The 11,764-nt window shown below is 41.3% G+C and overlaps 1 protein-coding gene across 2 annotated transcripts in view; it reads right to left on the bottom strand.

Annotated features, from left to right (window-relative positions):
* LOC117467437 (interleukin-6 receptor subunit beta-like) overlaps window positions 1-11,764 on the bottom strand; it is a 28,628-nt gene that overhangs the window by 8,491 nt on the left and 8,373 nt on the right. For both annotated transcript variants that reach the window (XM_034111057.1, XM_034111059.1), the window contains exons 3-8: window positions 6,367-6,526; window positions 5,333-5,392; window positions 3,304-3,473; window positions 3,053-3,222; window positions 1,180-1,363; window positions 329-402 (exon numbers count right to left, since the gene is read on the bottom strand). In XM_034111057.1, the coding sequence (XP_033966948.1) occupies window positions 329-402; window positions 1,180-1,363; window positions 3,053-3,222; window positions 3,304-3,473; window positions 5,333-5,392; window positions 6,367-6,526 (818 nt within the window). The remainder of the gene's footprint in view (window positions 1-328; window positions 403-1,179; window positions 1,364-3,052; window positions 3,223-3,303; window positions 3,474-5,332; window positions 5,393-6,366; window positions 6,527-11,764) is intronic.

The following is an 11,764-nucleotide window of genomic DNA, read 5'->3' as shown; positions in this document are numbered from 1 at the left end:
TGAAAGGAGTCCACACACACACACACACACACACACACACACACACACACACACACACACACACACACACACACACACACACACACACACACACACACACACACACACACACACACACACACACACACACACACACACACACACACACACACACACACACACACACACACACACACACACACACACACACACACACACACACACACACACACACACACACACACACACACACACACACACACACACACACACACACACACACACACACACACACACACACACACACACACACACACACACACACACACACACACACACACACACACACCTTCCAGAGCAGTGTGATGAGCCTCCTGTCTGTCTGTCTCACTTGTCTCCAGAAGGCTGGTGCTGCAGATGGAGCTGGTAAATGGAAGAAGGGGAATATAAGGTACAGTAGAACGTGTCAAGAGATAACAACAACTTCAGACAAGTTCAGATATGATTTTGGAATTGTTCTGAACCCCACCCTGCAGTTCCACAGAAAATAGATGACAAACTGGTATGACTATGCATATTGATGATGTGAGGACTTCCTCTAGTGTCAACATTCACTGAATGGCTTGGCACAGACTTTTCTAGACAGTCATGGTGTCCAGAGGATAAGTCCTAAACGTAGCATCGACAGGATGTGACATTTGTGGCTTCATGGGGAATGTCTTTTTGGGACAGATTAAAGAGGACTTAGTATTCACACTTCACGTAAAAAGCTATTAAAAAGACAGCATCAACGAGGAAAGATGGAATGCCAAAATACTACATTTGGATAGTAGTTAAAACATTTGTGGCATCCAACCTTACTTGGATTTTAGTAAGGTTAAAAATACTTTAAAATGTAGCCGATATAATTTTGTATTAATAAGTAAGTTACATCCATGAATTTACTTTCCTGCCATTATATCTGGGCAGATTTTCCATTTGTCAAACTGGTTTTATGGCCAAATACCTGAGAAACATGACATTACCATCAGCCATTGAGTACATAATTAGCCTTTAACCGCAGAGCTGCAAGCATAGCTGTAGTTTCAACACTAACTATTTCATCGTAATCCTCTACTGGCTTTCTTATAGAGTAGGAGCTATAGCGATAAAGAGTTTCAACACACGGTACACCATTTTGTAAAGTCAGTTTCCCCTCACCGTCCTCTCCTGTCCTCCCCAGGCAGGTGTTGCTCCACAGGCTCCAGGGACTCTCTGGGCCCCTGAAGCGATGACGGAGCCGGATGTTGTACAAAGTGTCCGGCCTGAAGAGACAAACTTCAGAACAGAAGCTGTCACTTGTCACCGTCACATTTTGGACATGATCATGGATCTGTTTAGCCTCCTGAGACCCAGAAAGAAAAAGGTTTCAAATTTCCTTTTTTATTTTATCACACAAGTCTTTAGGGAGGTAGAAACATAATAACTAACAACAACTAAAAAAATGTTTTTATATTTTTGTTTTATTGTGTGTCCTTTGTAGAGGACATCGGGTGTTAGTTATGTGAAGCATAGTATACAAACAACATTAACATACAAGTACATTTAGACAACATTAGAGCACAACAACTCAATGCAACAAATATTGAGCCCTCATTTGTAGTACTCCATCCTTTTTTGAAATGCAGAGATACATCTGACACTTGAGGCACTTGACGTATGTTTTACTGCATCCATCTGCCATGAACCCTACAGAAACCTAAGTGTTAGTTTTGGCCCATAGTGGACTCCATTTGTGTTGTGTAAAATGGGGGAAATAAAAAGTTAGCAAATCCCCATGTCCTCCTCCTCAGAGGAGAATGAAATTATCTTTTTCAAAGCCACACCCCCACATATGTCATATGTTTGAAAAGCCCAGGATGTCCTCTGTGGAGTACAATTGGACTTAATGCTGTGGCATTTATAACCTCAAAGTAATGGACTACTTAACTTTATTAATAAGACAGCTTAACAGGGTTTTAACTAACCAGGCAAGGAAGCCTAACAGGTTTTTACATTTTGTCCCAGTGTCTTAGATTGTTTGGGACATCCTTTAGATCTATCCCAAAATATTTAAAGGGGCCCTATTGTTATTTGTTGGGGGTTTCCCTTTCCTGTAGTGTGTTTGTGGCAGCGGGGTGTGGTTAGGAAGCCGGCTGCTGGAGTGAAGGGAGTGGCTCGGCTCGGAGGCCAGACAGCTGATCAGAATCAGGTAATCAGTCACTGAATAAAAGCATGTGGTAACCTGGTTCTGGGCTGAAGTCGAATAGTGCATTTAGCTTAGGAACCTTCCTAACGGAGTGAAATGACCCGGAAGTCCCTCAGTGGCAGCCATGATAAGTGCTGTTCAAATTCTCTAGATGATAGGAAAGGAGGTTTCAAACTTCCTTTATAACCTCCTTTAGCTTAGGAACCACTGGACCTCCCTCGACGAAAGGAGAGGAGAAAATGCTGCCCCACAAGTTTCCCCACAGCAGCAGACGCACATTCTTGACGTCCGCTGGCGCATCATAAACACGTCGGATAGTGAAAGTGCAGTCAGATTATCTAAAGTACCGCAGTCTCTTCTCCTAAATCCTTTAGAATTCTCCTATCCACTATCCCTTAACCACGTGACGTTTCACTCAGAGGTCAAGGAATAGACGATAGGGTTAGAACTTAGGAGCTGATTTTTGGATTATCCGACCGCAACCCTGGTCTGTCTTGCAGTAGGCTGGATCCTAGGATCCCGCACGGGCAACATGTTTTGTGTATGTTTAACAATAAACCCCTGTGTTACACCCAACCCCTGCTCTTTCCGTCCCTCATTGAACCCTGTGTGAGCGGAGAGGCTCACCGTGTTATATAGGGTTTTGTGCATGTAAATGTTCTGCAAAGGCTGAGTTTCTCTCCCACACTCTGCCATGGGATCTAGATATTGTACATTTGGTCTCGACTTTGAGCAACATGTTTCCATTTCTGAAAAAAATCTACACCCTGCCCCTTAACTTTATGGCTGAATGTGTTCCTTTATGCAAGTGTCATTTTGTTTTGTGTGTATTTGGGAGTGTCAGACCTGCCCCTGTGCTGTGAAGTTGAACTCTATCTGGGAGTTCAGTTTTCCCGCTTTGATTTCAGAGGCAGCCACAGGAAACACAGAAAAGGTGCGTTTCCAGGTTACAGTCAGACACCGAGGACTCCCGCCGACTGACTTTGTGCTTGTCAAATCCGCTGGAGGCAACATCACTGAGAAAGAAAGGGAGAAATCAGTGAGATGGAAAAGAGGAAAAATAGCATAGTTAGTAGAAAGAAGTACAAGGGCCTCACCTTCAGTCCTGCCTGACTGACAGCGGGGTCGGGACGTGATGTTATGTTTGGGGCCGTGTGCTGTGATGCTGATGCAGAAGCAGTTCCTCACGTCAGTACTTTCTAATGCCGCCGTGCAGCGGGTGTTAGGCGTGATGCAGGTGAACTTTTTGTCAGAGCTGTTTGGTGGTCTGTGCTTCCCCAAATGCACATAAATATAGAAATACATACCCATTAACACAAACAGAAGCATTTAAAAACAAGGTTCATCCGAGTCCTCAAGTCAACAAGCAGACACACAAACAGGCACAAAACCACAAGCCCTGTCAGTCACACACACACATTACCTTGCACACATCACAATACTGCTCACACACACGTCTCCCACTTAATACCATCTGAAATGTTGCAACATTCACTTTGGCACCCAAAAAAAAGCTAAGGCTGAAGTCGAATAGTCCATTTAGCTTAGGAACCTTCCTAAAGGAGTGAAATGACCCGGAAGTCCCTCAGTGGCAGCCATGATAAGTGCCGTTCGAATTCTCTAGAATGATGAGAATGAAAGGAAAGGAGGTTTCAAACTTCCTTTATAACCTCCTTTAGCTTAGGAACCACTAGACCTCCCTAACTGACAGGAGAAGCGAAAATTCTGCCCCACAATGCATTGCAGCCGCAGCATTTGCCGTCACTCAACAGTCGGCCGTTCACGGAAACAACCGATTATGACCGAGAAATGATATCATGAAAGTTACGGTGCTTATTAAGCATTTTAAAAACATAGGTGGTAAGTTGCCAAAGTGCTTTGTTTTGAACGTTCATCAGTATTATAATCAAAAAGAGAAATATGAACGTTAGTTTTTACTGAAATGATCAAATAAAGTCAACATTTCAGTCTTCACTGAGCTGTGTGGGGTTTGTTCAACTTTTAAAAGATGTTTGAATGGTGATATACACAGTGATAGATGTTAAGGACTAATGTTTATAATAAATACATCTGTATTGATTTTAAGATCTTTAGTTCATACAATCATACGTATTGGGATCATTGGTATTAATGTGGACCGGAGGGAGAGGGGGACGAGCATAAGTTTCACTTTCCTTTTTTATTTCAATTCCAACTTTGGTCCTGAAGAATATGTTTCTCTGTTGTCCACGTTCATAAAGCAAAGCAGCAGCATCAGAGCACGTGCAGAGTCTCTAGATGAGTTCACAGTAGTCCCTCGTTCTTATTAAACATCCATGTTGTAGTCCGCTATAGAAAACTGTAGTTTCCATAGTTCCCCCACAGCAGCAGACGCACAAAATGACGTCCGCTGGCGCATCATAAACACGTCTGATAGTGAAAGTGCATTCGGATTCTCTAAAGTACCGCAGTCTCTTCTCCTAAGTCCTTTTGAATTCTCCTATCCACTATCCCTTAACCCCGTGACGTTTCACTCAGAGGTCAAGGAATAGGAGATAGGGTTAGAACTTAGGAGCTGATTTTTAAACTATCCGACTGCAGCCTAAGAGTTGATGTGGACGCTGTGTGATTCTTATCATCTCAGTGCAGCATACCAACAGTCACACCAATGTGAGATTCAAAGCAGATTATAAACTGAGGCCTTGGCATGTAACAGACAGAATAATAACAAGCTAAAATGCTGACACAAATTAAATCAAATTTGCTTTTCTTATGAACCCTATAGAGCCCTCAGGTCTTCTGGTGCTGGCTTTAATCATGCCTCAAGTTAAAAACAAAGACCCTCGTAAGGAATTATTACGGCGCCTGAATGTGGAACAGCCTCCCAAGAGAACTGAGGGCGGCAGAGGGGGTTCATACTATTGAGAGCAAACTAAAGACCTGAATTGTATTTATTAATTCATTAATTATTTTAGAAAGGGAGAAACTCCCACTGGAAAGAACGTTGACACACCAACACACTACAGAAAAGGGGACCCCTCCCCCCCCCAAAGCTTAATATGGCCCCTTTAAGTTTTAGTCCATGATGCTAAACAACAAAAAACTAATATTAAGCAGGAATACGGAGGATGAGTTGAGGAGTCTTACAGCCGGAGGAAGGAATCTGTTGTACAGTCTGACGAGAGGATGCCCTGTGTTGGGTTCGAACTGCAGGCAGAAAAATAAATGTTGGGTTAGAAGGTACAGGTTGGAAGGAAGAGTATAGTTAAGCTATCTGCATAATAGGTGATAGGTGAGTTGGGCTTTTAGGGTACAATACCATGAAGCAATCAGATTAATTTAGTGGAAAGGATTTCCAAGTACAGCATAGACAGATCCTGTCTGATATCAAAGGCTGAGACACTATCAGATATGTGTTTCCTGTTTACCAGCAACTCAGTTTAAAAAACAATCGTTTAAGACGTTTAATCTCGACAGGCTGTAGAAATGTAAAATGGAAGCGGTTTATCAAGTAAAATGTTAAGAAATGTAATTTGTTTGACATTTTTTCTGTGGTATCTGCATCCACTGTCGCACATGTTACTGATGATAATTAATTAAACACTCTTTAGAAAAAACATAACTAAATGATAGGTCATAAAAAAAATTAAGAAAGGTTAGAGGGGTAGGATGAAAAGTGTGTTGCTGACACATTTGGGAAAATAATTGAGAGACAGACAAACACATTGTCGGTTTCGGGCTACAGTTGTAATTTGGCAATGTGCAAATTACAGAACACCACCTGAAAGGACAATGCGGACCAAATGCGTGTTGAAACAAAATATGCAAATGCTTCCACACAGGGAACAAAGGTGTGATGGGTTTAATATAAAATAAAATCCTGTGCTATGGCATACAGGGCAAATCCCAGTTCAAGAACAAATTATTTCTATTCTACCCAGATACATGATATCACAATGGGGTCGTAAAATAATATTTATATCATCTCAATAAATAATCTTTCATCAGAAAACCAGTCTCTCCTGGTTGACATTTGTCTGACTGAATAATCCTATCCCATTAAAGTCACACATTGACTACACAAAAAGAAAACAACCGTATCGCCCAGACAATAAAAACAAACATTTTATAACAAAAAGCTGAGCATGACTTCCAACATATTTAAGGAATGTTTTGCTCACATAAAGACCAGTTGAACTTGCAGAGTGTACTGAGTCGTGTGGTTGTCTCCGGCCTCCCAGTGGCAGGTGACGTTAGCTCGATTCAGGAACACACAGCGGAGCAGCCGCGGGGCGTGGGGGTGCGCCTCGGGTGGCGTAATGGAGAAAGCTGGAGGCAAGGCTGTACATGGAGAGAGGCTGGAGTTAACAACATTAAAAGGTCACCTATTATGCAAAATCCACTTTTTCATGTCTTTTATACATAACCATGTGTACCAGATTCTGAAAGTTTCAGGAAAAAGGATTCTCTCTTTTTGTCCTGATCCATTTATATAAAAACCTGTCTGAAAATGAGCTGATCAGATTTTGGCCACTTTATGATGTCAGAACGATTTTTTTGGCTTGTGTAACCATTAGCCAGATCTAGCTAGTTCTAGCTAATTATATGACTGCCTGCTTATCAAAAGGACCTAAACAATAAGCGTTGCTTGGCAACAGCATGTGGCCGCAAAGTATAGCGCAGCATTATGCATAATGTTTTTATGAGGAGTCAAAATCCCATGCTCATAAAATGCTCATATCTTTTTCTCTTCATTCCCCACGCCCCAAAATAAATATACCAATTTTAGGAAAAGTAAGGAAGTTTGAGCAGTGTGGGTTTTATATTAACAGAGTTACACATATTTCAAAACGCGAAGTGTAATAACTGCAGTTTGCCAGAAATGACAATCAGAATGACAAAGACCCTCAGTGAAGCACAAGCCCATGTTTCACTACATTATGTACAACTTATTAAAAAGATCAGTTCAATGCAACTAATGTCGTCTCAGTGTTATTGCATGATGTTAAAATTGGTTTGCCATGAATTTAGTGATGGATTGTAAACATTTGAAATGTAGCATTTAAGTGTTTCTCAGTTACAAGGTTGTTGTTTTCATAAATCAGACACTGATGGTGCAGCGCTGTGCCTCTTTATATAGACATTTTTTCCTTAACAAATTGTTTTTGCGCTGATCAGGGGGTACTTGGCTGAATTTATTTTTCAAATGGGGTACATGATTGAAAAAAGTTTGAGAACCACTGCACTAGAGCACCATTGTGTTCTTTTAAACCAAATATCTTGCAAAGGGGCTTGGGGAGTGGCTCCTTATTTTCATCTAAAGTAACAGACAGAGAATCAGTCTTTAAGGGGAACATTCTGCAAGTCTCAAATGAGAACGTTGGCATAGGAAACACCTTCGGGCAGAATGTGGGTTTAACTGGTAGCAAATAAAGAAACGAAAGAAGGAGACACGTGGGAGAGATAAGGTGTCTGTGAATCTGTTTCACAGCCAACTGTTGCTAACGGCAGCCCTTCAATCATCCACAAACGTATTGAAACAAACCCCTGGAGAACTATCTCCATCTAACCAGGCGCGTAGGATGAACATGATTCATATTCTGTCAAATACTTGTGCACAGAATGCCATTGCTATTTTGGCCTGAGGACTTCTTAGACAAGACTGTACAAGATGATTGCCTTAATTTCACAACATGATCATACTACGCTTTACAAACCAGTTGCTTGAGAGCATATTTTTACCCTAATTTAACTTGAACTTGTTTCCTTTGCTCATGGTGGTCAAATATTTGCTACCATTTACTTCTTTGTTTTTCTTTATAATTTGTTTATAGATTGTTGCTGTTAAAGGAATAATTAACCAACGCTATGGCTATTTTAATAAATTAATACCTCCACTGTGTTACCACAGTGGTTTTCTTCTCTATTATGACTCCTTAGTGAACAGATACAACTCTCAAATGAGTTTGAGAAGTAGTGAGCATGTGACTGGTAAATAAGACTAATACTGCACAGGTTGCGTGACGATTTAACGAACAGGTATTCTATTAATGAATGATTTCTGCATTTCGACAATGTTTAGATGGTGAGTCATTTCACAATTAGAAATATTCAGTTGTAGCTGTGTCACAATTTAATGTTTTATTTATTCCTGATGGTCAATATTTAATAGTATCACGCTTTTTGTCTTTTTCATAATTTTCTGAAATAGAATCAAAATAAAAAACGTAATTATTTCTAAAATGTTGAGAATAAACTGCTCTTTAAACTATACTACTTAATTTATATTAAGGTACACAAATTAACCATCAACTAGTTGTTAATTAACATGCATATTAGCAGTATATTATCTTAATTAGTGCTTATTTGTTGCAAGTAAGGAAGTTGTTGTGAGTTTTGGTCTTAATATGCTCTGCTCAATATGGGCCTAATAAGGCAGTAGTACTACAAGAATAGTAAGACCCTATACAACCGAGCTCTTGATGGGTGGATGAGATCTAACCCTGGCAAAACAGTCTCCATCTGGTCCATCCACTTCAGCTGATCCAGATGGTCCACTCCCTGCAGATGAACCACCTGCTGCAGAGGCTAATCCATCCATCCACTCCGCGTGGTCCACATGGATGTGCCTCGCCAGCTGACTCAGATGTTCCCAGCCGACCTGGATATGTGTGCAACTCGATTTTGACAGGATAACAACTGGTGACTTCTAGAATTGTGTGAGTAACATTCTGTTTTTAGACTTCTCTGTTTCAGTGTGTGTACTCTGTATAAATACTCTGTAGTTGATCTGACTGAAATTGTGATTTTAAATCTCAAAACCGCTACAGTATCTGTCAGGCAGAAACTTGGGACAAGTAATTTGACTGAAACCTTAAAACTGAACTAACTGACTGCTAGGGTTAACTTTGATTTAAACATTTGTAGAATACTAAGAGCTTTATTGAGTAGGTGTAACTGTATTAAGGGTTAAACTCATAACTTTATAATTTAGGGTTTAATGTAATTGCAAAACCATTGGGCCACTAAAAAGATACTATAGCAACTCAAGAGGGAGCCAGTCTCGATTTCCTTTTGAGGGCCACTAGCTGCAGAGAGTGAACTAATTAAAGGGACGTGGCCCCACAGCTGTGAGAACTGTAGTGGACATTTTTATTATATCCTTATATGCTTAAACCAAATGCTTCTCATAAATGTCACGTGCTGTTTTCTTCTTCTTCTTCTTCTCTACTTTGGGTTTATTCCCAAGCGCTTCAAGGCCACAGCTACTGGGAGACTCATACACAGTCACTCACTGCTCTGAGAACCGTTATGCTATCTACCGCTCAAGGCCAGAAGATGTCTAATAACAATGTGACCGTGTGAACACAAGATTTATAACATTCCCACTCTTTTTCTATATAACCTCTGCTTTTTCATTGTACTACGCACACTCTGGCAGACTATTCTATGCTCTGTCAGACCTGTGTCTATTTTATTATTGTATCCTATGTATTTGAAGCTTCAAATAAATAACCAAAAGACAGCTCTGCTCGATTCATCATTTATTTGTTTTGATCACTTTGACTTGTACTCTCCAGCCGTGTTGGGTCCTAGATTTCCATAACAAATGGCGTTGTCGGCAGGATCTCTGCAAGTTAGATTGGAGACACCTCCGGACGCTGGTGGGTGCGCGCTCCAGGATCCTCGGATCCTCCTCTACCTCGACAGAAACCGTACGGGACGAGAGGACCAGCGCCGGGGTGGAACTGATTGACTTCACGAGATCCAACAAACTCAAAGGGCTTTCAATACTCGGTGAGATGTACAGAGTCTAAATTGTTTAAAGTTAAACGTAATTAAACTCGACATGACATTTATGAGAGGGACTGCTCGAAGTAGGATATTTGGGATATCTGGATCATCGACGGATGAAAAAATAGTGTTTTGGTAACACGGAGTGTTTTGGTAACACTTAAAGACTTTGTTATGGGAGCAAAGCAGGGTAGGGGATTTGTACATTCTCCTGAGGGTCCGATTATTGATGTCATGCGAGCAAAATATGGTGAAGACAGTCTGTCTAAATTAAATATATGGATGGAAATGTTCGGATTTCCTAAGGTTTTTTTTTGAGTAAATTAAAAATCAAGAACCTAAAGAATAAATTACAAGAACATGAAGATGGAATGAAGGGTACAAATAAAGTTAAAGTAAAAGATTTATAGAAAACTGGACACTCACAGAAAGTGTTTATAATACTGGGGAGTAAAAAAAAAGGCAGTTGGCCTTGGGCATTAAATAAAATATTAAGGTTGAAGATGAATGTGAAGAAAAGAAATCCATTATAAAAGCCACACTTGAAATGTACTTTGTGCCTAGAAAGAATGTGATATATGAGAGGGCAAGATTCAATCAGAGAGTGCAGCAACCAAACGAGGCTGTAGACGCTTTCATTACTGCATTGTATGCCCTAGCAGAAAACTGCAAATACGGAGCACTCCGCGACGAGTTAATAAGAGACCGGCTTGTAGTGGGGTTGAGAGACACCAGTCTAGCTGAGAGGATGCAGTTAGACAAGGATTTGACGCTTGAAAAAGCAGTCAATATGGCCAGACAGTCCGAAGTGATTAAAAGGCAGCAAACAGACCTCAGAGGAGGGGGTAGAATGGACATTGATGCAGTAACAAAAGGAAGAAGACAATACCCATTCACCCCAAAGTCCCCTCATCAACCAATGCACCCATCAACAAAACCACAGCCATCATCTGATCGCCAGTCATGCTACAGATGTGGAAAGTCCCCTGGTCATGCAAATGCACAGTGCCCAGCCAGAGAGGTGACATGTCATGCATGTGGAAAGCGAGGTCATTACAGTAAAGTATGTAAATCTACCAAAGCAGTACATGCTGTAGAAACAGAAAGTTGCTATGATGATGATGACACTCCCTTGTTCCTAGGCTCAGTAGATGCAGGTTTAGACCCATGGTATGCTGATTTGACTATAAGGGACCATAAGGTCAGGTTTAAGATAGACACAGGAGCTGATGTCTCAGTTATTCCAGCCCAGACCTACTATGCCATTGCTGACAGCAACACACAGTTAGCTAAGCCTGACAGACCACTATTTGGCCCAGGTCGCATGCTTCTATCTGTTTTAGGCAGATACAGAGAGTCACTATGCAAAAGAGAGCAGGTGATACAGGAGGATGTTTACGTTGTCAATGACTTAAGCGTAGCCTTGTTAAGCAGACCAGCAAGTGTAAAGCTTAAACTAGTCTACAGGGCAGACAGCATAGAGAAGTCAGAGATGGAAGAGTCCTACCCAAAGTTGTGTCAGGGTTTAGGTATGATGCAGCCATACACTATTAAACTCAGGCCAGACGCTATTCCCTATTCCCTGGCCGGGTCCCCATCCCTCTACTCCACAAAGTGAAAGAGGAGCTCAAAAAAAGGGAGGACATTGGGGTCATCTCCAGAGTTGAAGAGCCGACCGACTGGTGTTCAGGTGCCTACAAAGACTGGCTCAGTGCGCATCTGCGTCGACCTCACCCGCCTCAACGAAGCAGTTCGCAGAGAGAAATACATAATGCCTTCAGTTGA

The sequence above is a fragment of the Pseudochaenichthys georgianus genome, chromosome 22 (assembly GCF_902827115.2).
Source record: "Pseudochaenichthys georgianus chromosome 22, fPseGeo1.2, whole genome shotgun sequence".
Taxonomy (NCBI): Eukaryota; Metazoa; Chordata; class Actinopteri; order Perciformes; family Channichthyidae; genus Pseudochaenichthys; species Pseudochaenichthys georgianus.
This window is presented reverse-complemented; position numbering and strand designations above follow the sequence as displayed.